Below are 27,914 nucleotides of genomic sequence, written 5' to 3'. Positions count from 1 at the left end.
AAAAAAATAAAAATTGGGTTCCTGCAAATTTAAATTCTCCTGCTCTGCCGGCCTAGCTTGCTCACTGCGAGTATTGTTTTCAGACCACGGACAGCTCCAATTGCGTCGGCCTTTGATTTTCTCCTGCTCCTCTCTCGACCGGGCTAAATTTAGGTCCCTGCTTATGCCGCATGGTGTGGCCTGTGCGGCAGCGCGCGCTCACGGCTCTCCTGGACCGGCGTTTGCACGGAGTGTCTCTCAGGGGGAAAGGGCTCTTCGGGGGTTGCTGTGCCCACGAAATCGGGGGGGGGGGGGGGCCCTTCCTGATCGCAGCGGGGGGTCGGCGTCCCGAGTTTGTCACGTCAGGCCCCGGACCCATTTCAGCTCAGCGCGGGAACGGAGGCCATTTTAAGGACCATGCGACAGCAGGATACACCAGCTGAGGGGGATGGGCTCCTGCCTCCCCCGTTGTCGCTGCAGCCTAGTGCTCCGGGGGGGGGGAGGGGGCAGTTTGGCTGGGGCTGGGCAGGTTGATGACGAGGAGGATTCCGAAGGGCCTTCTTCATCATTCACCTCTGATTTTGTGCTTTAAGGTGCGCAGGGCTGATAAGGCACGGGGACACAAGGTAGCTCGCAGGGCTCCTGCGGCAGCAGGGCCAGGAGGAGGTTCCTCTGAGGCCCGGAAGCGGATTCAGCCACCGAAATCAGGTGGCGCACCCAAAGAGAAACGCCCGCTTCGGTCCATGGTATGTCCGAGGGACAACACATCCTCAGACTCTTCGGATCAGGCGGATTCTCCTCGACCAGTTCCTGATCGTGATCAGGGTATGGACCCTGATACCCAGGCTCCTCCATCCAAGCACATGGGCTCTCCTCTGATGGAGGGGGATGATCCCAAGGTGGTGCGCTTGTTTAGAAAGGACGAGCTGGGTCCCCTTATTCCGGTTATCCTAGATGAACTGGGGATTGATGCCCCTCAGGAGGATTCCAGACTGGGGGCTACTATGGATCCGGTGGTGCTGGGCCTCCAAGGCCCAGTGCGGTCATTCCCATTTCACTTCTCAGTGTCTGACCTTTTATTCAAGGAGTGGGATACTCCTGATCTTGGCTTAAAGGTGAGCAGAGCCATGGATAAGTTGTATCCGCTCCCAGAAGACACACTGGATCTTCTCAGGGTGCCTAAGGTGGATGCTGCGGCCTCAGCGGTGAAGAAGAAGTCGATTATTCCGGTAACAGGGGCCGCAGCCTTGAAGGATTTGCAGGACCGTAAGTTGGAGGTACATCTGAAGAAGATATTTGAGGTTTCGGCTCTTGGGGTCTGGGCTGCCATCTGCAGCAGCTTCGCGCAGCGGGCCAGTCTCCGCCGGATCCAGGATTTCCATGCATCTGTGGAACTTACAGAGGCCCAGTCACTGTCTGCGGTGGCTTACACTACAGATGCCCTGTATGATGTTTTGCGGACATCAGGAAGAGCGATAGTGTCAGCGGTTTCTGCGCGTCGTCTCCTATGGTTGCGGAATTGTTCGGCGGATGTATCCTCCAAGTCGCATTTGGGTTCGCTGCCCTTCAAAGGCAGATTGTTGTTCGGGCAGCAATTGGATGATATGATCAAGTCGCTCAGAGAAAACAAGGTCCATAAGCTACCGGAGGACAGGCCTAGGACATGGGGATCTTTCCCTCAGAGAGCGAGATTTCAGGGAAATCGACGTTTTCGCTCCTCCCGCTCCACGGGCTCATCGTTCCGTCAGGGACAAAGCTGCCAAAACACGTGGCCCCAATCCTTTCGAGGCCGGCGGTCCTCCAGAGATGGAGCCCCTCAACCTCATGGGGGTCCCAAGCCTTCACAATGAAGGGCGGCCAGTTCACTCTTCGGTTCCAAAGATTGGGGGCAGGCTGTCCTTATTCCTGGAGGAGTGGACCACGGTAACGTCGGATCAGTGGGTCCTAAGCATAATCGAACACGGCTACACTTTAGATTTTGCACGGCCAATCCGTGACTGCTTCATGGTTTCCCCATGCGCATGCTGACAAAAGAGACAAGCGGTACACAAGACCCTGCTGCTCTTACAAGACCTTGGCGCTTGTTCCAGTTCCAGCCGGAGAACTCAGGCGCGGGCGTTACTCAATCTATTTCATTGTGCCGTAAAAGGAAGGAACATTTCGCCCCATCCTCAATCTGAAACAGGTCAATCGGAAGCTGAAGCTGCCTCGTTTTTGGATGGAAACTCTGCGCTCCATGATAGCATCCGTCCACAAGGGAGAGTTTCTAGCGTCGTTGGACCTGACGGAGGCTTATCTGCATATTCCCATCTGTCCGGATCATCAGAAGTACCTACGGTTCGCAATCCTCGGCCAGCATTTCCAGTTTTGTGCACTCCCGTTCGGGCTTGCGACAGCGCCAAGGGTCTTCTCCAAGGTGATGGTGGTGGTAGCAGCAGCCCTGCGGCGCGAGGGAGTATTGGTTCATCCCTACCTGAACAATTGGCTGATTTGTGCGAATTCAGAGGAATTGTGCAGGACCGCAGTCCAGCAGGTCCTCCAGAGGTTGATTTCCTTAGGTTGGGTGGTAAACTCCGATGAGCCATCTGATTCCTTCTCAGTCCTTGGAGTTTCTGGGAGCTAGATTCGATACGGCCTTGGGCAAGGTGATTCTTACAGAAGAGAGACTTTCCAAGTTGATTTCCCAAGTGGATTTATTCAGTTCCATGCCTCAGCCCACGGCCTGGGATTATTTGCAGGTCCTGGGGTCGATGGCTTCCGCTCTCGAGCTCGTTCCATGGGCCTTTGCTCGTATGCGTCCTCTGCAGTCTGCGTTGCTCTCCCGCTTGAGTCCACTTTCCCAGCAATTCCAGCTTCAATTACCGCTGACGGACGTGGTGTGTGCCAGTCTACATTGGTGGCTGAGTCCAGAAATCTTGCGTCGGGGAGAGGGCTTGGAGATTCCCACGTGGATCGTGGTCACAACCGACACCAGCCTCTCCGGATGGGGGGGCGGTGTGTCGGGGAGCAGCGGTGCAGGGCCAATAGACAAGGATTGAATCCTCCTGGTCCATCAATCGCTTGGAGACCAGGGCGGTTCGGCTAGCATTGCAGGCCCTTCTTCCCTTGGTGGAAGGGCGGTCGGTGAGAATACTATCCGACAATGCCACAGCAGTGGCTTACATCAATCGTCAAGGAGGAACCAGGAGCCGTCCGGTGGTGACGGAGGCAAGGCTGCTGATCGCCTGGGCGGAACGGCACCTTTACAAGATTGCGGCCTCCCACATCGCCGGGGTCGACAACGTGCAGGCAGACTTTCTCAGTCGAAACCAGTTGGATCCAGGGGAATGGGAACTCTCAGACGAGGCCTTTTGTCTTCTGTGCCAGAGTTGGACCAGGCCATCCATGGACCTCATGACAACGTGTCACAATGCCAAGGCTCCACGCCCAGCCTCAATCCCAGAAGTTCTGGATTTCCTTCAGGCGGGCTTGTCCAAGGGTCTGGCCTTTAATTCCTTGAGAGTTCAAGTAGAGGCGTTAGGCTGTTTTCGAGGTAAGGTGCAGGGGGTGGCAGGAGTTAAGCACTTGCGCCCTCCAGTTAGGAATCCCTGTCCTTCCTGGAAACTTAATTTGGTCCTCCACACTCTTTGCTCGGCCCCCTTTGAGCCCTTGAAGAGGGCGACCCTGAAGGATCTCACTTTGAAAATGATGTTTTTGGTCGCTATTGTTTCGGCGAGGCGCATTTCAGAGCCCTGGACAATGTAGCCTCCCTTCCTGCTTGTCTGTGATGGCAGTGCAGTCTCCTTGTAAGAGAGGGTGAGCAGGATCCTGGGCAAGCAGCTTGCTGCTGCACCTTTGGTGCCATACCCAATAATGTTTGCCCACACACATCTGTGACCAGTGCACTGATGATCTGATATGTCGATGTCAGGACTATGTCTGGGACCAGAACTGCCATTGAGTGCCATGGTCGCCCTTGATGCCATTGAGGTGCGTGACCACCCTCCATGCCATAATGGCCTTCTGGGCCATGGGCATCTGTGGACCCTATGCACCAGAGTCATCGAGTACCTTGGGCCTCAGTGTGTCAGAGTAGTGGTACTGACCTCTAATGACGGGGACCAGGACTGCCATCAAGCGCCATGGTCCCCCTCAACACTATCGGAACCACCCTTGGGGCAATCGATGCCTTCAGTCCCATCGAGGTGTGTGCATGGGCCATCAGGCTGCATAGCCTCAATGTCGTCGAGGTACGAGGCTTAGATGCCGTGGCCATACTCAATGCTGTCTAGGTGTGTGGCCTTGATGCCTTGGCCACCCTCAAGGCCGTCACAGTGCATAGCTGCCTTGATACCATTGACGCCCTCGATGCCATTGAGGTGTGGAGCCGCCATGGAGGCCATTGGGCATGTTAGCCAGCGATGTCATTTGTTGCTACTCTTGACAATGTTGTGCACCATCAACGAGGCACTGGCATCGCCATTCAGCGCCCTTGTTGCCCTCGAAGCTATCAACTACCAGGGCCTGAGAACTCTCAAATGCTACTGAAGCCCTAGGGCGATAGGGGTTTTGGATGAACTTGGTGCTGTTGCGCCTGGGGTCACCATTACTCAAGGTACTCTGGAGCACAGAGGCACCCAGGTGCAGTGTTTCAGTGCCCTCAAGTCTTCTTTGTGATGTCCAGATGGGGTACCGAGGGGCATCAGGTTGTCCCATCTCTGGCCTATGGCTGTTAGGCACCATGGATGCCAATGATCTTGGGGGTTCTGAGCCACTGGCATCATGGGGTACCAGAGGCCCCACCCAGCTTCATGCACCATCAGTGCTAATGAGCGCTAGCGAGGCTATTGTCAGTCCTAGCCACAGGTAAGGGACGTCATCGAGCTCGCAGCATCGACACCTTCAGAATTATAGGTGAGACAAGGGGAACTGTCAAAGGCGCATCGGCAGTCATTAGCTCCTGTGGGCACAGATGAAGCATGTCAGAGCCATGTTGGGCTGCAGAGCCTCTGCCTGCAGGTACCCCTGGCATCCTCTGTACTACTGGTCAATCGATGCCTTTGGATACCAGGGTCTCTGTTGGTGCTGCCTGGCTGTTTGTCTCTGGATGCCTGTGGCACTGGGGATGGTGCTAAAAACCGTTGAACTGATCAAGACACAGTTCAAGTGCCATCGAAGCACTGGGTGAAGTATTGTTTGGTGCCATTAATGCGATCCATCGTCAGTGAGTACAAGAGTGCTCTGGGCCCTATGGGCACTGTCACCATGGTGGGCACCAGGGGATGCAGTCAGATGCCACAGGACACAGTTGCCATTGACTTAGCTGCTTCCATTCCATGAGGGAAACTGTTGTGAGCCATCTCAATACAATGTCAAAGGCTGTGTCCAGCCTCTTACATAGAAACGTCAGCAGAAGATCAAACAGCCCATCCAGTCTGCCCAGCAAGCTTTCTCACTTATTTTTTCATACTTATCTGTTACTCTTGGCCCTTATAAGTAACTTTTTGGTTCTATTTCCCTTCTACCCCCACCATCAATGTAGATAGCAGTGCTGGAGCTGCATCTAAGTGAAGTATCTAGCTAAATGGCTAGGGGTAGTAACCGCCATAATAAGCAAGCTACTCCCACGCTTCTTTACCCTGCCTGTGCAATTCAGTCCTTGTAGACTATATAATTCAGTCCTCTTGGAGCATTATCAGGTACTGGGGGTACCATGGGGGCGATGCCATAAAACGCTACCCACCACCATGCTATAATCAGATCTCCTTGTGGGGAAGCCGACACACTGTTCCTATCCATTCCATTGGGAGTTAGTGTGGCAGTGGAACATAGCATGCGCAGTCGTGTATGGCAAGGCATCTACTTCAAGTGCCTCGGTGCTGGCAGGCGACATTCTCCCTGTCTGTGCAGTACACAGCAATGCCAAGGTTCTGCCATCATCGCCTCAAGGTATCAACCTCCTTGTCTGTTCTGTATCTGGTGAGGAAGACGCCATCACACACTTTGTGATTGCTTTTTGGCAGAGTGCTGCCACAGACTCTAACAGGTGATGCTCGGTCCTTGCTGTGCCATAGGATTCTACCCACAAGCACAGCAAGTGTGCCCCATCCGTAGGCTGGGATACCAGTGTATGAGTACTGGTCAGCATGCTTTTACAGTGGAGGGCACTATTCTTCTAGTTGCCCTCTACTGTATGGGGGTGTGTGTGTGTATGTTTGTGCTTTTCCCTCATGGCGAGCACAACAGATTGTGCGCAGCAGCTCCATGACTAACCTAAGACTGCATTCCTGGTCGAATCCTTGTGGGAGTGGATATCAGGAGGGTAGTGTCGCAAGTCTTCTCCTTCCTCAGAAGAGGAAGATATCTTTTGACCCCTCCCAGTTTAGAAATCTTCTTTGTGGGGAAACCCTCAGGGTTCCATCCCGTGCAGGTTTATCGCTGGATTACAGCCTCAATTATTTTGAATCTGTGCATCTCCTTGTAGGCCAGGTCCAGGGAACAGCAGCGGCGGTCATTGGACCATTTTTGTTGGGGTCCCTCCATTGATTACCGTGGTGGGCCTAGCCCATCTGAAAGAGACCATAGGTGGCAGATTGATCGCTTCTGAACCTCAGTGATCAGTGACTAACTCAACTCTTACCTGGAGAGTTAAAAGTTTTTTTGCGATCACGAGGCCTTGATTTCCGTTGCTTTCCTATCCCTTTAGAAAGGGGAGATACGACTGGGTTTCCAGGACAGCCCTTATGGGTCCCCCTCTGGATCCTGGTTGCCCACTCCTACAAGAGGTGCCCCTCATTCTCTATTTCCCGGAGAAGGGATGTCACTTCTTCTGACTGGTGGTCACTCTTGGTTCCTTGTGAGATCAGAGAGTTGGTTGGGTGGTAGTGTTCTCCTTAGGTTGTCCTAAGGCACAGTAGGTTTAGTTCATGAGGGAGCCATTCCAGATTCGGACAGCCTATAGCTTGGGAATCACTCATGTTTCAAGACTACCATCCTGCTTGTCCTTGAGAAAGCAGAGTTCCTTACCTGTAACAAGTGTTCTTCGAGGACAGCAGGATGTTAGTCCTCACTTAAACCCACCTGACTCCCTTGTGAGTTGGTTTTTTCTGTATGAGCTATATCATGGACTAAAGGACTCTGCCTAGGAACATGGTGATAACTACAGCTGCACATGCTCAGTAGAGAATGTTTAAAAGTTCTAGAATCTTTGAGATCAAGGTTCCTGACCGGAGCTCCATCCAGTGATGTCACCCATGTGTGAGGACTAACATCCTGCTGTCCTTCGAGAACACCTGTTAAGGTAAGCAACTTTGCTTTCTCTGCGGAGTATAGTAGTCACTTCTCTGAGATCCTGGTATTTGCACAGTGATTGGACTCAAATCATCATAAACATAGAAACCTAGAAATGACGGCAGAAGAAGACCAAACGGCCCATCCAGTCTGTCCATCATGCTTCACGCATTTTTTTCTCATACTTATCTGTTTCTCTTAGCTCTTTGGTTCTATTTCCCTTCCACCCCCACCATTAATGTAGAGAGCAGTGATGGAGCTGCATCCAAGTGAAATATCAAGCTTGATTAGTTAGGGGTAGTAGGGGAAGTAACCGCCGCAATAAGCAAGCTACACCCATGCTTATTTGTTTTACCCAGACTATGTTATTCAGCCCTTATTGGTTGTTTTTCTTCTCCCCTGCCGTTGAAGCAGGGAGCTATGCTGGATATGCGTGAAGTATCAGTTTTTCTTCTCCCCTGCCGTTGAAGCAGAGAGCTATGCTGGATATGCATTGAAAGTGAAGTATCAGGCTTATTTGGTTTGGGGTAGTAACCGCCGTAACAAGCCAGCTACTCCCCGCTTTGTGAGTGCGAATCCTTTTTTCTTCTCCCCTGCCGTTGAGGCAGAGAGCTATGCTGGATATGCGTGAAGTATCAGTTTTTCTTCTCCCCTGCCGTTGAAGCAGGGAGCTATGCTGGATATGCGTGAAGTATCAGTTTTTCTTCTCCCCTGCCGTTGAAGCAGAGAGCTATGCTGGATATGCATTGAAAGTGAAGTATCAGGCTTATTTGGTTTGGGGTAGTAACCGCCGTAACAAGCCAGCTACTCCCCGCTTTGTGAGTGCGAATCCTTTTTTCTTCTCCCCTGCCGTTGAGGCAGAGAGCTATGCTGGATATGCGTGAAGTATCAGTTTTTCTTCTCCCCTGCCGTTGAAGCAGGGAGCTATGCTGGATATGCGTGAAGTATCAGTTTTTCTTCTCCCCTGCCGTTGAAGCAGGGAGCTATGCTGGATATGCGTGAAGTATCAGTTTTTCTTCTCCTCTGCCGTTGAAGCAGGGAGCTATGCTTGATATGCGTGAAGTATCAGTTTTTCTTCTCCCCTGCCGTTGAAGCAGAGAGCTATGCTGGATATGCGTGAAGTATCAGTTTTTCTTCTCCCCTGCGTTGAAGCAGAGAGCTATGCTGGATATGCGTGAAGTATCAGTTTTTCTTCTCCCCTGCCGTTGAAGCAGAGAGCTATGCTGGATATGCGTGAAGTATCAGTTTTTCTTCTCCCCTGCCGTTGAAGCAGAGAGCTATGCTGGATATGCATTGAAAGTGAAGTATTAGGCTTATTTGGTTTGGGGTAGTAACCGCCGTAACAAGCCAGCTACTCCCCTCTTTGTGAGTGCGAATCCTTTTTTCCACATTTCCTCTTGCTGTTGTAGCTTAGAGCGATGTTGGAGTCACAGTAACCATGTGTATGTTTATTGAATAAGGGTATTATCTCCAGGCAGTAGCCGTCATTCTGGCGAGCCACCCACTCTTTGACGGCCTCTTGATTTTATGGATCCACAGTGTTTATCCCACGCCCCTTTGAAGTCCTTCACAGTTCTGGTCTTCACCGGTCTAAACCGCAATGGTATTCCACTCCCATTGCCAAAGAGGTTTCTTTCTTGCCATATTGAATATGCACTCCTTGACAGCATAACTATGGAAGTATACAATGATGTCTCTCTGTTAGTTAGCCAACTGTGATGCCTTCGCTGTGTGTGTGTGTTCAGTTTTTATATTGACCTCAGCCGCATCCTACATGTTATCCTCCAATTGCAAAAGAAATTTGCAGAAATTTATTAAAACCTCTTTGCTGTCTTCATATTCCAGCTTTTCAGGTACTCCGCAAAAGCACTGATTGCATCGATACGATCGATTCTCCAGGGCCTCTAATTTTTCAGAAAGTACCTTGTTTCTATCTTTAAAATTATTGCTGAGCTTGTCTAGGATAGCCGCATGCAAATCAAGACGCTCGTCTTTTTCTCCCAGGACAAGCAGGATGGTAGTCCTCACATATGGGTGACATCATCAGATGGAGCCCTGTCACGGAACACTTTTGTCAAAGTTTCTAGAATTTTGACTGGCACACTGAGCATGCCCAGCATGCCACTAACCCTGTAGCCACCAGGGGTCCCCCTTCAGTCTCTTTTTTTTCCGCGCAGCAGTTGCCTCGCAGTTTAGGAGCTCTGTGAGAAATTTCTCACAACTTTCCTCATGGAACTATTTGAAGTTTATCTTCTTAAAAATCCCTCACCGGGGTCCCCCATCGCGCTTCATTCCCTCCGACGCTCAGTAAGTGCTTTTTCCGGTACTTGCGGTCAGTTCCCGGTGGCTTACCGCTCTGGTGCCTGACGGTCACCGACTGTGCACCCGCCACATTTTTGTCATGGCGACCGGGTTTAGAAAATGCCCTAAGTGTCTGAGGACCATGTCCATAACGGACCCGCATAAAGTCTGTGTTTTGTGCTTAGGCCCCTCGCACAACATTTGTCGATGCCCTAGTTGCGCAAAAATGACCCCCAATGGCCGTCGCGCTCGCCTGGACAAAATGGAGCAGTTATTTCCTTCAAAACACACTGCTCCATCGATGCTAGTTCTTCAAGTCCATCGACCGTGGAGGTCTATCGACCTCAGAGACGATTCGCCAGGAGCATCGTGGTCAGGGTGCTGGGGAAACCGACACCGGCACAGACGGGTGTCCCCGATCGGTGCCGGCACCCATACCGCAGCGGCATCGACTTTCATCGAGCCACCTGCGAAGAGGGTCCAGGAAGAGGAGCCCCCATCCTCCTCTGGACCCAGGACCCCTAGGCATTCCCCACCGATACTGGTGCTGGGCACCAAGCCTCCACGGGCCTCCGTGGAAGCTCCAGTGACGCCTAGCCTGTCTCCTACCCCGATTGCCATGACACCCATGCCGGCTTCCCGGGAGGAATTGGACCGCATGGTCCAAGAGGCAATGCTGAAAGCCTTACGAGGCTTCCAATCGCCGCCGGCGCCAGCCCCCATATCGGCCCCAGAACCAGCTCCCTCGATGTTCGCACCGCTCCTCGAGCGCCTCGATACGCTCATCGGTGTCTTATCGACTACTCTTCCACCGGACACGCTGGCATCGAGTCGTCCATCGAAGCCTCTGCAGGTCCCAATTCCAGTAATGGGTTCCTTACATGGTGGACACACAAAGCCAACTTACAAGTGGGTCTTCCTTTCCAGCAACCGGCTCCTCAGGTGACCTTAACTACGGATGCCTCCAACCTAGGTTGGGGAGCCCACGTCCAAGGCATTCAAACTCAAGGGACTTGGACAACAGCCAAAGCGACCCATCAAATCAACTTTCTGGAGCTTCGAGCAATGCGGTAGGCCCTTTGTGCATTTCAGGACTTCCTCTCCCCATTGAGGAGGGGAGATCACAATATGGGCGTATGCGTCTTGAAGGTCCAGCGAGCAGAGCCAATCCCCTTGTTGAAGTAGAGGAAGCATGGTGCCCAAGGATACCATTCTGAACTGTTCCTTGCAAAGAAATGTATTCAAGGCCCGGAGGTCCAGAGTAGGCCGAAGGCCGCCGGTCTTTTTTGGAATTAGGAAATATCTGGAGTAGAACTCTTTTCCCTGCTGATTCGGTGGAACCGGTTCCATGGCTCTGACTGACAGAAGGGTTGAGAGCTCTGACTCTAGTTTTCCTGTGTGGTCATCCCAACTCCAGGATGGGTTGGGTGGGAAGTCCACTGGTCCGTGGTGATTGGATGCCAATTTGTTGCAAAGTGGCACAGGCGGCCCCCCACTGGAATATGGCTGCTGCTCTCTGAAAAAGAGTCAAAATCCAGACACAGGGCCAGGGTCTAGATGTTCTCGCTTGGCGTGCATGTCCCCTCTGAGGTGCCTGAGCCGGTCGTGCACGGGATGCAGGGGGGTAATATCTGTGTAGCCTGTAGAATTGCTTCTTGGGTTCTCTACGTGGGACCCTGTGGGCTATGGAGGGAACATCTGGGGAGACAGTTGACAACTGTCGCAGGGTCTCATGATGGTCCTTTAACTGGGCCTCATCCTTAACTAAATGCAGCTTAGTCTCAACTGAAGGGAGGTAACAGACTGCGGATGGCTGTGATAAAGCTTAGATTAGGTTTTGCAGGAGCTAGCATTTAGGCATCCATCAGAGATGATGACTTCTCTTCCTTCCAAAGCTGATATTTATAACTGCAGTATCTGACTCTGTAAGTTTGCTCTCTGCATATTATTAGCTTTGTGAACTGGATGAAAATGCATGTTTTTAACATACATGAAAATTCTTGCAGTAATGAATTGGCCCCTTCTGTGGGCTGTAAGAAAGAACATCATATGTTTTGCAGATAAAAATTCCACTGGATTCAGTGGGCCTTAGACTACATTGCCTGCTGACATTACTGCCAGTGGTGACTGCCCTTTCACAAGATCATGCTAGAGGCATCAGACAGATTTGTATTTACTTGTGCAAGATTCTATTTATTTATATAAGGGGGTGTTGCTTACAAAATACTTAAATCACAGTTCATTGTATTTATAATATAACATGAACGTTTTTAAGAAGAAGGCTCCTTAATTCCCCATTGCCATGCACGGAAAATAGTGTGTGGGAGAGAGAGTAGAAAATGTGGTAATGTTTTTAGGCCAATACAGGAATCTTCTCCCTTCTGAAGTGGGAGAACTATCATGGGAGATAGATAAGTATAAAATTGTTACAAATTTTACTCCTTTCCTCTCCGTTTCCCATGATTAGCAGACCTGGATTTGTCAATAGGCACACTAGGTCTGTGCCTAGGGCAGCAGAAATCCTGGGGGCAGCAGGCAGTCTGAAGATTTGCTACCTTTCAGCTGTGCTAAATCTCACTCCGCAGAGAACAGCTCTCTGTTTCCAGATCTATCCTCTCCCCTCCAGGCAGCATGCAAGGAACAGGAGAGCCAGGGGGATCATTTTGGGGAGATTTGGAGGAGATGAGTAGAGATCATTGGAGGGTGGGATGAAAGGCAGGAGGATGAGAGGAGGATTGTCTGGGGAGCATACGTCTATAAGTGAGAGAGATGGGAACAAGGTTGGGAGGGGGAGGGGGGACAGTGTTTGTGTGCATGAGACAGAATGAATTGGTGCCAAGTGTGTATGAGTATGTCATTTGGGTACCATGTTAGGGAGGGGATGCAAGGAGGAGCAGGACCGCATGATAGGGATACCTCCCTCCTTTCCCCACCCAATGCAATTCATATCCTCCCTCCCTTGATCTTGAAATCTATCCACCAGGTCTTGGAACTTCTTTTTCTTCCTTCTACTCAGATTCTGGAATCCGCACCCCAGTCCTTCCTAGTCCCTTCTCCTCTTCCACATCCCAGATTCCTAATCTTCCTCATCTCCCATCCTCTCCATCCCTAGTCCTTTTTCTTCTGACTCTACTCCCCCATTCCTGATCCTCCTCTCTTCCTCTCCCCTCCCTATTCTTATACTTGAGATCACTCTTGACACAATAAAAATAAAATAAATTATACTAATAATTATAGTGTAAGACTATTTTTACAGTTTAATGAAAAAGATGGAATTTTTGCTGCAGAATTTTTTTTTGCCACAGGATCTACCTCTGAGATACCACAGAAATGTAGTGGACTGTGCCTTAGACCATTTGCTCCCTGTTGTCCAGTTTCAGGGTGTGGGAGAAGACAATAGGGGGAGCAACATCAACAACAGTACCTAGGGTTGTCAAAATCAAAAATCCATCATTGATGATTGGTAATATTTCTCTGATAAGAATATTGCTTTGGGCCAGCCTGATAACTCAGCATCAGTGCTACGCACTGCCATGGAAAAGGTTCCTGGTTCAATTCCCAGATCAGGTCTTCCACACCCCAGGTTAGCTGGGGATACTGTGGATGGGTAAGAAGAAGAAGAAGGGAGTTGTGATCATTATAATGACTGGATTTAGAGCTCATGATATAGGGTTTGTGGTGCATGACTTCTGGCCTCAGGATCATTGCTGCAATGACCTGACTAGGAACAGTGGCAGGGAGAGCCTATTAAAACAGGGTTAAAATCACCAGATCATTGCAGAGAGGCTCGTAGTGCAAGAATTGCAATACTTGTTCCGATTTAGCTGATGAAGGAGAAAGCAGGAACTAAGATGTCAAAACATTTTTTTATATATAGCCTTGTCAAAAGAAATCACACTCTTCACTTATCAAAAGAGTGAGCATTTCATCACTCATTACATTTAAGAGGGTCTCCCGATGAGAACTTCTGCAATCATTACATTAAATATTGTTTTGTTTGTTCGCTACTTTAGGGCAGCAGTAGTCTGCTCTCAGAGAATGTCAAAAGTTCAGTGTGGGATATAGTTATACAGTTGCAGAGCATCAAGATATGTAAATGCAGTATGTAGGATAGGGAAGGACATGCAGCTGCCCAAACCCACAGCAGTGTCCAGGTGAATGGTTTGCAAGACCTGAAGATCTTAAAGCCAAACCCCTCAATGAGGAATATGGACACACAGCATATCAGTTCCTTCCATTAAAGTGCATGGTTAGAATGGAATTTGATTTCTATATGTTGTCATATTCTGTTTTTTTAATTTTCAAATTATTGTTTTTACTTGCAGAGCATTATTACTATCACGTTTGAGGCCCCAGGAAGCATACTCGAAGAAAACTTGAATGTATTCCTGCAGGTAATGGCAGAAATCTTATGCACTTATTGGACATGTTTGCTCAGAGGAAGATCAAGAGCTCAATGCCAGCCCTCAAGGCTTCCCAAACCTGTCCTGGGGACCCCACAGCCAGTTTGGCTTTCAGGATATCCACAATGAATATGCATGAGATATATTTGCATACCGTAGAACCTCAGTATATGCAAATTTATCTCATGCATATTCATTGTGGATATATGCTGAAAACCTGACTGACTGTGGGGTCCCCAGGACAGGTTTGGGAAGCCCTGCCTTACCTGCTTACTGTTGCCCTCAGCATAAGTGTTGATCTTGCATGTATTGCCTGTCGATAAAACACACAAATGTCTTTTCAGAATCTTTTGTGGGAGAGGAGCGTGAAGGACAGGACAGGGAACCCCATGGAGGTCATACGGCTGAAGGTATGCTATTCAGATTACTGCAGTTGGATACTTTCTCGAATGGAAGTGACAAGATGTAAATAGTGGTCATACAAGGCCACATTGATCCTATATGTTATTAATTGACTTTATCACACTGTGTGAAAATTCTCTGCAATTTGTATAAGATATTGTGCTTATTTGTTAATATACTATATATATGAATGTTTCATAAAATGTCAACCACTTGCAACTGGTGGAGCCACCAGTCAGATATTTGTTATGCTTAGTAAGTGAAATCTGAAGTCTGTATGTAATTTTAAAAGTTTTCCTTTTAAAAAATGCTTAATATATGCAGATCATGCAAAAGCCCTGACATACCAGAACTTAATGCTGATTTTAAAGGATATATAGATTAACAACCATCCCATGCCATCAGTTCATTATCCTTTTGAAAGCAGAGCAATGCATATATTAGCTCAGCAATCACCATGTGAAAAAGTATTGCTGCATTCAGAAATCATTTCATGTACTCTCATATTGGTTCACGAAGTGTTAAGTACGGTGCTGAAATTAGTGTGAATGGTGTTGATGACAGTCTCTGGCCAGTCATTCGTGGCATTACAAAATACAACATGGATTCCATGTAGTAAGACTCACTCGAGCTGCTCAAATGTAAGGAAGGTTTCCTTAACCAACTTTCATCTCTGCTACTTGTAGATTATAAACAAGTTCCTCCCCTCACAATGAGAATAAAATGTATATGGCAGACGGTGCAGTGTTTGAGGGCCTTTATCCATGATAGACTTCTCTTCACCAGGGCCTGTAGTCCAGTTTGATTCGTTTAGTCCCATCCTTATATATTTAGATGCAGCAGGTTGACAAAGAAATTGTTAGATTCTCATCAGCGACACCTACTACATATTCTTCCTTCTAGTTTTATACACATCACCCTGAGCTGGATCGTCTCTTTTGATCCAGAGAAATGCAAAACAGAAATTCAACATGAGCAAGATGAGTTCTGATTAAGTTTTGTTTCCCCTTTCTGCTACCCTTCTTATACCTTTAACCTAGTTCATTTTCTGTTTTATTCTTCAGAAAGCAGCCCTATTAAATAATTCTTACATTATTACATCTCTGGTTATGATTTTGCACCTCTTGTGTGTGAATCAAGTTCAAAAAATTTAAATGGAATGAAAATCCACATATCAGCAATGTACAATCATAAAATAGAGATTTAAGAGTAATCATAACAGCAGGGGAGTGGGCGGAGAAAAAAGTGAGATAAAAGATGGTGGTGTGTTAGAGGAGGACAGCAGGATGGTAATCCTCACACATGGGGTGACATCATCAGATGGAGCCCTGATGCAGAAAACTTATATCAAAGTTTCTAGAACTTTGACTAGGCACACTGAGCAATGCCTATACCACGCATCCACGCGGGATCCCTCTCCAGTCTCTCTTTTTCTGTGGAGCTGTAAGCCTCTCAGTGTGAGTGACCTCACTTTGGCTTTCTTGTGTTTTTTCATGCTTTTTCCTCGTTGTTCTATCACCTTGTCCCTCTCGGTGCCCTCCTGTAGTGTTTCCTAGTCAAGGTTTTCGGCAATTTGGGTACGTTTCTTTTAGCGGTCAATTCCCCATGGTGGTGGTGCATCGGTGCCTGCTGGTCATCAGCACTCCACAGCCATCACCTTTGGTTCATGCCCCTTTTGTTTCATCCATCATGGCCATGTCCGGTTTTCGGCAATGCCCCCGGTGCCAGAGGACCATGTCCATCACAGATCCACATGAGATATGTGTCCTTTGCCTGGGGGCATCATGACATCTGGGGTTGCCGCTTATATGCCCAGATGACCCCGAAGGGACATCAGCTTCGACTCGACAAAATGAAGCAGCTCTTCAGGTTGAGGAAGTCTGAGCCATCAGCGGCATCGAAGGACCAAGGAGCCTCACCAGTGGACATTGAGCCATCCACATCAGCGGAACCATATATGCCGCTGGCAGACAGGGGCGCCGGACACCGACCATCATCGATCTCCAGGCTGAGGATGTCAGGTTCCTTGTCATCAGCCTTGGCACCAGAGAAGGACCGGGCTGAGCATTGAGGGAAGCCAAAGAAACATCGGCACCAGTCCCTATCGATGCATGATGCCGAGCACAGGAATGCTTAAAAAAACAACTCGGTTAGAGTTCATCTCAGTGCAATTGGCGCATACCACCAAGATGTAGCTGGTACGCCCATCTTTGTACAGCCTATAGTTGTACGTTTCATGCGGGGCCTGCTTCAATTGAAGCCTTCCCTAAGGCCTCCTGCTGTGTCTTGGGACCTCAGCATGGTATTAGCTCAACTGATGAAAGCGCCTTTTGATCCAGTGTGCATCTGTGACATAAGAACATAAGAAAATGCCATACTGGGTCAGACCAAGGGTCCATCAAGCCCAGCATCCTGTTTCCAACAGTGGCCAATCCAGGCCATAAGAACCTGGCAAGTACCCAAAAACTAAGTCTATTCCATGTAACCATTGCTAATGGCAGTGGCCATTCTCTAAGTGAACTTAATAGCAGGTAATGGATTTCTCCTCCAAGAACTTATCCAATCCTTTTTTAAACACAGCTATACTAACTGCATGAACCACATTCTCTGGCAACAAATTCCAGAGTTTAATTGTGCGTTGAGTAAAAAAGAACTTACTCCGATTAGTTTTAAATGTGCCCCATGCTAACTTCATGGAGTGCCCCCTAGTCTTTCTACTATCCGAAAGAGTAAATAACCGATTCACATCTACCCGTTCTAGACCTCTCATGATTTTAAACACCTCTATCATATCCCCCCTCAGTCGTCTCTTCTCCAAGCTGAAAAGTCCTAACCTCTTTAGTCTTTCCTCATAGGGGAGTTGTTCCATTCCCCTTATCATTTTGGTAGCCCTTCTCTGTACCTTCTCCATCGCAATTATATCTTTTTGAGATGCGGCGACCAGAATTGTACACAGTATTCAAGGTGCGGTCTCACCATGGAGCGATACAGTGGCATTATGACATTTTCCGTTTTATTCATCATTCCTTTCTAATAATTCCCAACATTCTGTTTGCTTTTTGACTGCCGCAGCACACTGCACCGACGATTTCAATGTGTTATCCACTATGACACCTAGATCTCTTTCTTGGGTTGTAGCACCTAATATGGAACCCAACATTGTGTAATTATAGCATGGGTTATTTTTCCCTATATGCATCACCTTGCACTTATCCACATTAAATTTCATCTGCCATTTGGATGCCCAATTTTCCAGTCTCACAAGGTCTTCCTGCAATTTATCACAATCTGCTTGTGATTTAACTACTCTGAACAATTTTGTGTCATCTGCAAATTTGATTATCTCACTCGTCGTATTTTCTTTCCAGATCATTTATAAATATATTGAACAGTAAGGGTCCCAATACAGATCCCTGAGGCACTCCACTGTCCACTCCCTTCCACTGAGAAAATTGCCCATTTAATCCTACTCTCTGTTCCTGTCTTTTAGCCAGTTTGCAATCCACGAAAGGACATCGCCACCTTATCCCATGACTTTTTACTTTTCCTAGAAGCCTCTCATGAGGAACTTTGTCAAACGCCTTCTGAAATCCAAGTATACTATATCTACCGGTTCACCTTTATCCACATGTTTATTAACTCCTTCAAAAAAGTGAAGCAGATTTGTGAGGCAAGACTTGCCCTGGGTAAAGCCATGCTGACTTTGTTCCATTATACCATGTCTTTCTATATGTTCTGTGATTTTGATGTTTAGAACACTTTCCACTATTTTTCCTGGCACTGAAGTCAGGCTAACCGGTCTGTAGTTTCCCAGATCGCCCCTGGAGCCCTTTTTAAATATTGGGGTTACATTTGCTATCCTCCAGTCTTCAGGTACAATGGATGATTTTAATGATAAGTTACAAATTTTTACTAATAGGTCTGAAAATTTCATTTTTTAGTTCCTTCAGAACTCTGGGGTGTATACCATCCGGTCCAGGTGATTTACTACTTTTCAGTTTGTCAATCAGGCCTACCACATCTTCTAGGTTCACCGTGATTTGATTCAGTCCATCTGAATCATTACCCATGAAAACCTTCTCCATTACGGGTACCTCCCCAACATCCTCTCAGTAAACACCGAAGCAAAGAAATCATTTAATCTTTCCGCGATGGCCTTATCTTCTCTAAGTGCCCCTTTAACCCCTCGATCATCTAACGGTCCAACTGACTCCCTCACAGGCTTTCTGCTTCGGATATATTTAAAAAGTTTTACTGTCAGTTTTTGCCTCTACAGCCAACTTCTTTTCAAATTCTCTCTTAGCCTGTCTTATCAATGTCTTACATTTAACTTGCCAATGTTTATGCTTTATCCTATTTTTTTCTGTTGGATCCTTCTTCCAATTTTTGAATGAAGATCTTTTGGCTAAAATAGCTTCTTTCAACTCCCCTTTTAACCATGCCGGTAATTGTTTTGCCTTCTTTCCACCTTTCTTAATGTGTGGAATACATCTGGACTGTGCTTCTAGAATGGAATTTTTTAACAATGACCACGCCTCTTGGACATTTTTTACTTTTGTAGCTGCTCCTTTCAGTTTTTTTCTAACAATTTTTCTCATTTTATCAAAGTTTCCCTTTTGAAAGTTTAGCACGAGAGCCTTGGATTTGCACACTGTTCCTTTTCCAGTCATTAAATCAAATTTGATCATATATGATCACTATTGCCAAGCGGCCCCACCACCGTTACCTCTCTCACCAAGTCCTGTGCTCCACTGAGAATTAGATCTAAAATTGCTCCCTCTCTCGTCGGTTCCTGAACCAATTGCTCCATAAAGCTATCATTTATTCTATCCAGGAACATTATCTCTCTAGTGTGACCCGATGATACATTTACCCAGTCTATATTGGGGTAATTGAAGTCTCCCATTATTACTGCACTACCAATTTGGTTAGCTTCCCTAATTTCTCTTAGCATTTCACTGTCCATCTCACCATCTTGACCAGGTGGACGGTAGTATACCCTATCACTGTAGTCTTCCCTGACACACAAGGGATTTCTACCATAAGATTCAATTTTGTATTTAGTTTCATGCAGGATGTTTATCCTGTTGGACTCTATGCCATCCCGGACATAAAGCGCCACACCTCCTCCCGACTGCTCCTCTCTGTCATTGCGATATAATTTGTACCCCGATATAGCACTGTCCCATTGGTTATCCTCTTTCCACCATGTCTCTGAGATGCCAATTAAGTCTGTCATCATTTACTGCTATACATTCTAATTCTCCCATCTTACTTCTTAGACTTCCGGCATTAGCAGATAAACAACGCCAATATCTCTTTATAGGAAAACATGTAAATCAAGCAATGTATTGAGTCCTAAAGGATGTAAAGTGTCCAATCTATGAATCCACCGCTGTTCTGCTTGTAACAATTTAATGTTAAAATCTCCGCCGCGCCAGGAAGGCAGTAATTGCTCAAGAATGCAAGCTTTGAGAGAGTCAAAAGAGTGGGATTTCTCAATGCAATGCGCTACTAAAGGTGCTGAGAGGCGACTCTTATTTAGGCAGGAACGATGTTCCACAAGACGTGTTTTAAAAGAACGTGATGTCTTACCAATATACCAAAGGCTGCAGGGACATTGGATTAAATAAATGATGCCTGTTGTTAAACAATTAGTGTGGTGTCTCAATATCCAAAATTGCAGATTGTGTGGATCATGATATGAATACTGAACATGATGATTTACATCCTTTAGGTCTCAATACATCACTTGATTTACATGTTTTCTATAAAGAGATATTGGAGTTATTTATCTGCTCTCATTATGCATCCAAATGCGTCATCACGTCGTCTTGACGCGGGCCTATTTAATAACAACATCTGGTTGTGTAGCTGTCCTCTGTCCTGGTTCCCGCAAATTCTTTGAGACTTGGCATCCTGAGTATGAAGGATTTTCTGCTCTCCATCTACACACAGAAGCTAAGTCCAAATTTTGTTGGAAAAAGTGTCCCACCTCTGAATACTTGGTTCTCTTAAACATTTTCAGAAATTTGAGTCAATTTACCCTGAGAGAAGCTACATGGGCATTCTGTAGCGAAACACCGGCCGTTGTCGGGCGGGTTTTAGACTCTATTAAGTTTTGACGGGACACAGCTTATAAATATTTACAACCTTACCAATGAGGAGCTGTTTAAGAAATGTCATCTAATAAGGAGTTGTTCATCTAGCCGCAAATGATTATCAGTCCGGATGGTTCTAGTGGATACTATAGAACATGTTGTCAGGCTTGCTGATGCAGCATCTTTAAAAACTCATTGTTTTTTACCACAATTCTTGTAATTTAAATATCCTACAAATAACTTTGTTTTGATGGATGAGCGAGTGTGAAGTTTGTTTTGTTGCGGTTCCCCCGTTCGATGTTGATTTGATATATGGGACCGAGGTTTAGTGCTCTTTCTGGTGTATAGCATTTTAAGAAAACATGAGTGATCAGTCAAAACACGTTTATTTTTAATCTGTTTCAAATTAAACTATTTTATGTATCACAGAATAGCAGTCTCTCATAAGCAATTTTGTCAATGCTTTCTGGGAATCCAAGGCAGCAAATTGGCATGGGTATCTCTTACATCTTCGTCAGTGAAATACTGAAGCAAAGAATTCATTAAGTCTCTCTGCTATGACTTGTCATCCCTAAGTGCCCCCCTTTACCTCTTGATCATATAATTGTCCATCTGAGTCCCTAGCAAGCTTTTTACCTCAAATGTGTCTGAAAAAGTTTTTATTATGAGTTTTTGCTTCCACGGCAAGCTTCTTTTCAAATTCTCTCTTTGCCTTCCTTATTAATGCTTTTCATCCAGCTTGCCAGTGTTTAATCTGCTTACTGTTTTCTTCATTTGGATCCCTTTTCCATTTCTTGAAAGACGTTCTTTTAGCTATTATAGCCTTTCTCACCTCACCTTTTAACCATGCCAGTAGTCATTTAGATTTCCTTCCACCTTTTCTAATGCATGGAATACATCTCGTCTGAGCTTCCAAGGTGATATTTTTAAACAATGTTCATTCCTGATCTAAACTTTTAAGCTTTGCAATTGCTCTCTTCAGTTTTTTCCTAAACATTTTTCTCATTCTATCATAGTCACCTTTTTTAAAGTTAAATGCTGCCGCAATAGATTTCTTTAGTACATCCCTCCAGTTATTAAGTCAGGTTTGATCATGTTGTGATAATTATTGTCAAGTGACTTTGACATATTTAAGCAGAGCCTATTATTGCTAATCAAACATTTTGTAATTTTATCAAGGGCTTCTTTACAAGAATTTCTAAAAGGGACAAAAAATTGGATATCGTCCACATAGAAGCGAAATCCAAAACTGAGATCAACCAAGTCACAGCAAATGGGTTTTTCTCTTAACCTGATTTAGTGAAGGAGAAATAATCTTTTGCACATCTGGATCTAAAATCCCATTTCCATCAATAGACGAGCCACTTATGTTTGTCACGGTTATGGGAAAAGTGGCCTTCTCTGTAGGATAATCTTACTGTTGAAAAGATTTGAGAAGTTGACAAACTGTTGTGACCAAATTCAATGCTTCCATTGTTCCTTAAAAGAGCCCAACTTGCCAGATATCTCAGCCTCAGACAATCCTCAGATTTTTGACATGTGGACTCTTTTGAGATAGAAGTTCTTTAGAATCATAGCTCATTTCAAATAGGGTAGCATTGCCCTATTAGTTGTCTTCAGCATGTACAAGATAGTAATGTTGGATATTTTGGCAGTGAGTGTTCAGTTTTTGGTGGGTGAGTTTAAACTACTTTTGACAGTTTTCTATGAGCTCGCCAACAAGTTTAAAGTTCTTTCCTATAATAGTTTTGAATTTGGTAATGGAAGCAGTTGAAGTTGAATGCATTGGTACAGACGGAGCTGGTGCATGATCTTCACCCCAGTGTTTTGCTTAAGAAAAAAATTATCTTTTGGGTTTGTTCCTTTGTCTTTCCACATCTCATTGGCCAAAGGTGGTGCAGCAAAGTATTGTGAGTTGCTTTTATGTTAATCCAATCAATATTATAAAATAAAATTCAATTTGTGAAACATATAATTCACATGAAACAGTATTCCACATATCTTTCTCTCAATTAGAAGCCGAGCTCCTCTTTGTGATGCCATAAATGTTTTTCAGGGAATATGTATTTTAAATAAGGAGCAAGGTCCAAGTAGATTACATTGCTTCATGTGGGAAATTCTGAAGTGTGATACATTCCATTTTATGGCTTGACATATTTCCTTACAACCAAAACATTACCATTCATTTGTTCCAATAAAACTTGCTCTTCATATTTAATCTGCTGGCTTTGTGATAATGGCCATAGGTAGTGAAAAGGCCACCTGTGATTGAACCATGTTTGCCTTTCTAAACAGGGACTGGTGACCATAAAGAATAAATCCAAACAAGTAATTGTCCAAGGTGTGCATGAGCTATATGATCTTGAAGAGACCCCGGTGACCTGGGAAGAGGAGAGTGCCGAGAAAATGAACAGATTGGTCTTCATAGGTAAAATGAACATCCCGTGGTTTTGCAGCCTTGGTACTAGTTTTGGAAAGTCTCTGAGCTGATCCCTTCTCACTCATCCCTTTCTGCCACACATGTCTTCCTCACCAGACCAGATATGTTAGTTTTGAGAAACTATTAAAATATTTAGTGTAACTGTGAGGCATTTTGCCAAAATCCAGGCGAGGCAGGGTACATCACTATATAGGAAATATAATATAGCAGGTCTTTTTCATGAGCATGAGACAGTAATGTGCTTTCTTCTGATTGTTAATGTATGAAAAGATTGATATTCCAGAGATTTGTTTGGCAAACTTTGGGAGTTAACTGGACACATCTTTAGGGTTTATATTACCTCCTCATGAGCAGTAAATTTTTCCAGGCAAAATATAGCCCACACAAAATTTACCCGCATAAAAAGTGGGGTTGGAGGAATTCCCATGATACAGGAGAACTTTAGCCAATTAGTGCTCAAAGATGATTCCAATTCCAGGGGTTTGTTGCAACCTATAGTGCTTCTGTATTTCTCTGTCTCCAGCAGATATTGCAGACATGTGGACTGGTGCAGCATCTAGGAGTAGGCCGCTCTTGGAAAGGCTCTTGGCTCAGGTTCCTAGTGGAGAATAGGCCGAGATTTTGAGATGCCAGGGTGACGATCCTGTTGGGACTGTTTCTCCCTTTGTCCTTGGGAACTGTCTCAATTTAAATCTGAATTCCTGCACCTATGGTGTAAGCACCTGATGATTCCCATTGACATTGTTCCTTTTGTAGGTCTGGCATTGTAAAGTTAGTGCACACTAACTATGGTTAGCGCGCACTAACTAGAGATTTATTTATTTATTTATTTTAAAACTTTTCTATACCATCGCTAAGTTATATACCATCGCAACGGTTTACAAATAGGCACATAGACTAATGTTAGTAAATCTAGGATATCGTACATTCTAACAGGTGCCAATAAAGTTCGTTACAATTTCATAAATAAAATCATTATTTGAGTAATGTTGGTCAAGTCCAGGTATATTATTGAGTTACTATCTCTTTGAGATATTACTTCTTAAATGTAGGATAGATTCAGGAACCACCAAAAAAAAAAAACCTCGAACCACGGAAAAAACTAAATTACCCATGGGGAACCTGAACCGAACCATGAAACAAACTTTCCTCTATTCTAGTAAAGTTTAGGAAAAGAAAATAAAAGCGAGAAAGGCTTGCAGCAAGGCCTATTTCTGATAGTGCCTCACGATCTCTTAAGGTGATATATTGGATTTAGATTCGGTCACTAGTTTGAGGTAATCACCCTTTCGTCTCCCTTTTTCTGCTTGCTATCTGTCGGGCCGATACAGTAAAATTCACGGGAGAGCCGGCGCTCCAAGGCAAGCGCCCACTCTCCCAATGCGCACCCAGGCCACTCTCCTGGGTGCGCGATCGAGTATGCAAATTAGAGCCCGCGGTAAAAGGAGGCGCTAGGGACACTAGCGCATCCCTAGCGCCTCCTTTTTGACAGGAGCGGCGGCTGTCAGTAGGTTTGACAGCCGACGCTCAATTTTACCGGCGTCGGTTCTCAAACCCGCTGACAGCCACGGATTCGGAAAACAGACACCGGCATAATTGAGTGTCCGTCTTCCGACCCCTGAAATCGCCAGACTGGTTAGTACTCACGATTGATGTGAGCCTCCAGGGCTGGAGAGCTCACTGTCAGGAATTAACAGTGCAAGGATGCCGGAGTGTGTAAGAGTCTCTCTGGATCATCAATCTGCTGGAAGCCTGGGCACTCCAGTTGGCATGCTTACAGTTCAGCAACAGGTTGCAGGGTCGAGCTTTCCAGGGGATATCAGATTGGCTCTGCTGTCTAGATCTTCAGGAGGTATATGCCCATATAGTCATAACCCCTCCTCATCGAAAATACCTCAGATTCTTAGTCGGTCACCGCATTTCCAATACCGAGTGCTACCGTTCAGCCTAGCGTCAGCACCCCGAGTGTTTACAAAATGCCTCTCAGTAGTAGCAGCTTACCTATGACAATGCAGCATCCACGTCTATCCATTTCTCACAGGACAAGCAGGATGGTAGTCCTCACATATGGGTGACATCACAGGATGGAGCCCTGTACGGAAAACTTTTCTGTCAAAGTTTCTACAAAGCTTTGACTGACACTGGCACACTGAGTGCACTGAGCATGCTCAGCCTACAATTATCCCTGTGAACCACAGGTGTCTCCCTCAGTCTTCTTTTTTCCACTCTGCAGTAAGCATAGCGGTTAGGAGCTCTATGAGAAATTCTAACACTTTTTCCGCACGGAAACACTTAAACTTTTACTTCACAAACACTTTTCCCTGCACGGGTCTCCCTTCGCGTACGTTTATTCGACGCTCGGTGAGTACTATGCCCTGTTTTTTCGGTCGGTTCCTGTCACCTCCCTGACCTGCCAACCGACTGCAGCCTTCCTTCTCCCTATGTTTTCAGTTAGCCACACATAGCCTGCGGGTGTCCCTCTGTGACATTCTGCCTGGTTATTAGCGCTAGTGGGACAGGGACTTCCACGGTTTCCAATGCCGCCAGGGCCCCTGTCGATTTCAGGTCCTTCAATTCCTCTGTACCCTCACGCAGTTGATGGCCCCATCACTACCATCAGTACCCCCTTTAAACCGTCCTGGATTCTTCGATGCCATCGGTACACTGATGCCATCGGTCCCTGCATTGTTTCTGTCAGTGCCATCCATGTTTTTCATCCATGGCACTGATTTTTCCTTCGGTTTCATCGGTGCCATCATTGCCCGGATTGATGCCATCGACGTATACCTTTGTCTCATCGGTGCCATCCATGCCTGGGTCGATGCCACCGTTGCCCAGGGCATTTCCATCAATGCCAAGGTCATTTCCATCTATGCCATCCTTTATTTTATCAATGTCATTGATGCCAAGGACATTTCCATCAATGCCATTGTCTATGGCATCAATGCCCAGGTCAATTCCATCGATGGCATCCATGCCAGGGTCAATTCCACCAGTGGCATCAATGTCTAGGTCGGTGGCATCGATGCTAGGGTCGATTCCATCGATGCCATCGGTGCCAAAGTGGATTCCATCGATGCCAATGTCAATTCCATCGATGGCATCCATACCAACATCGATTCCATGGATGTTGAAAGATTGATTCTACAATCCCTTAACCTTTCTGACAATGTGTCCCAGGTCCTCGTAGCTTCACGAAAGCCTTCTACTAGGAAATCTTATCTTTCCAAATGGAAAAGATTTTCCTTGTGGTGCATGATAAAGGAAATAGATCCCTTTTCCTGCCCCACAACAAGGTTCCTGGACTACCTCTGGTACCTTTCAGAGTCTGGTCTACAAACTTCCTCCATCCGAGTGCATGTCAGCGCCATAGCTGCTTACCACAAAGATATAGGAGATGCCCAGATCTTGGCGCAACCCTTGTTGGGCACTTTATAAGAGGCTTGCTCCAACTGAAGCCTCCACTGCCTCCTCCGGTTCCGGCATGGGACCTCAGTGAGATACTAGCATGGCTCATGCGACCTCCGTTCGAGCCTCTGCACTCCTGCGAGCTACGTCATCTCACTTGGAAAGTGCTTTTTCTACTTGCTTTAACATCGGCTTGCAGAGTCAGTGAGCTTCGGGCGCTGGTAACATACCCACCTTACACAAAGTTTCTCCATGATCGTGTGGTACTCTGCACTCACCCTAAATTTTTGCCAACGTAGTTTCTCATTTCCACTTAAATCAATTCATAATACTACCCACATTTTTTCCGAAACCTCACTCTCACCCAGGTGAGCGGGCCCTGTATACATTGGACTATAAATGTGCACTCGCCTTTTATTTAGACCGCACCGCAGCCCATAGGAAGTCCACCCAACTGTTTGTCTCCTTCGATAAAACCAAACTGGGAGTTCCAGTGGGCAAGCAGACCCTGTCCACCTGGCTGGTGGACTGCATTACTTTCTGCTACCAACAAGCAGGCCTTCCGCTACAAGGACGAGTGAAAGCGCATTCAGTAAGAGCCATGGCAACGTCGGTAGCGCACCTCCTTTCTGAACCTCTTGCTGACATCTGTAGAGCTGCCACGTGGAGCTCTTTCCACACCTTTGCAGCTCATTATTGTCTCGACAAGACTGGCAGACAGGATTCCATCTTTGTTTCCAGTTTAATAACCCAACTTCCTTCCTGTGACCCACTGTGAAACTGTGGGCAGGCTGCCCTCATACCCAAAACCACCCCTGTGCCTGTTGCACATTGTTGGGTGCTTTTGGTTCACTCGGGCATCCTGTAGCTCGCTATTCACCCATATGTGAGGACTACCATCCTGCTTGTCCTGGGAGAAAGCAGAGTTGCTTACCTGTAACAGGTGTTCTCCCAGGACAGCAGGATGTTAGTCCTCACGAAACCCGCCCGCCACCTCGCGGAGTTGGGTTTGCTTACGTGTTCTTATTTTATTTTTCGCTCGTACGTTTTGCTACAAACGAGACTGAAGGGGGACCCCTGCTGGATAGCAGGGTTAGTGACATGCTGGGCATGCTCAGTGTGCCAGTCAAAGTTCTAGAAACTTTGACAAAAGTGTTCCATGATAGGGCTCCATCCTGATGATGTCACCCATATGTGAGGACTAACATCCTACTATCCTGGAAGAACACCTGTTACAGGTAAGCAACTCTGCTTTCCACAGTTAGAAACAATTGCATCTCTTGCAAAAAGAGCTGTCTGCTTTTCCTTGCAGCAGATGCAGTGGAGCTAGTCCCCAAAATGTAAAAAAAACAAAGGCTTCTAGTCAAAATATTTCCTCATACCCAAGAAAACAGGAAGTCTCCACTCCATTTTGGACCTCAAAGTCCTCAACAAATACCTAAAGAAAGAGAAGTTCAGGATGAACTCTTTAGGGTCCATACTTACTTAGTTGGAAGCCAATGACTGGTTAACCAATCTAGACCTCAAGGATGCTTAGACTCGCATTTCAATCCACAGAATCACAGGAGGTTTCTGCATTTCACTATAGCATCAGAACATTACTTTACCATG

General features: G+C 46.4%; 1 protein-coding gene across 4 annotated transcripts in view; it reads left to right on the top strand.

Annotated features, from left to right (window-relative positions):
- LOC115097331 (COBW domain-containing protein 1-like) overlaps positions 1–27,914 on the top strand; it is a 158,663-nt gene that overhangs the window by 107,088 nt on the left and 23,661 nt on the right. For all 4 annotated transcript variants that reach the window (XM_029613079.1, XM_029613062.1, XM_029613053.1 and 1 more), the window contains exons 13-15: positions 13,875–13,943; positions 14,297–14,362; positions 22,751–22,883. In XM_029613079.1, the coding sequence (XP_029468939.1) occupies positions 13,875–13,943; positions 14,297–14,362; positions 22,751–22,883 (268 nt within the window). The remainder of the gene's footprint in view (positions 1–13,874; positions 13,944–14,296; positions 14,363–22,750; positions 22,884–27,914) is intronic.

This window comes from Rhinatrema bivittatum, chromosome 1, assembly GCF_901001135.1.
Source record: "Rhinatrema bivittatum chromosome 1, aRhiBiv1.1, whole genome shotgun sequence".
NCBI classification, from domain to species: domain Eukaryota; kingdom Metazoa; phylum Chordata; class Amphibia; order Gymnophiona; family Rhinatrematidae; genus Rhinatrema; species Rhinatrema bivittatum.
This window is presented reverse-complemented; position numbering and strand designations above follow the sequence as displayed.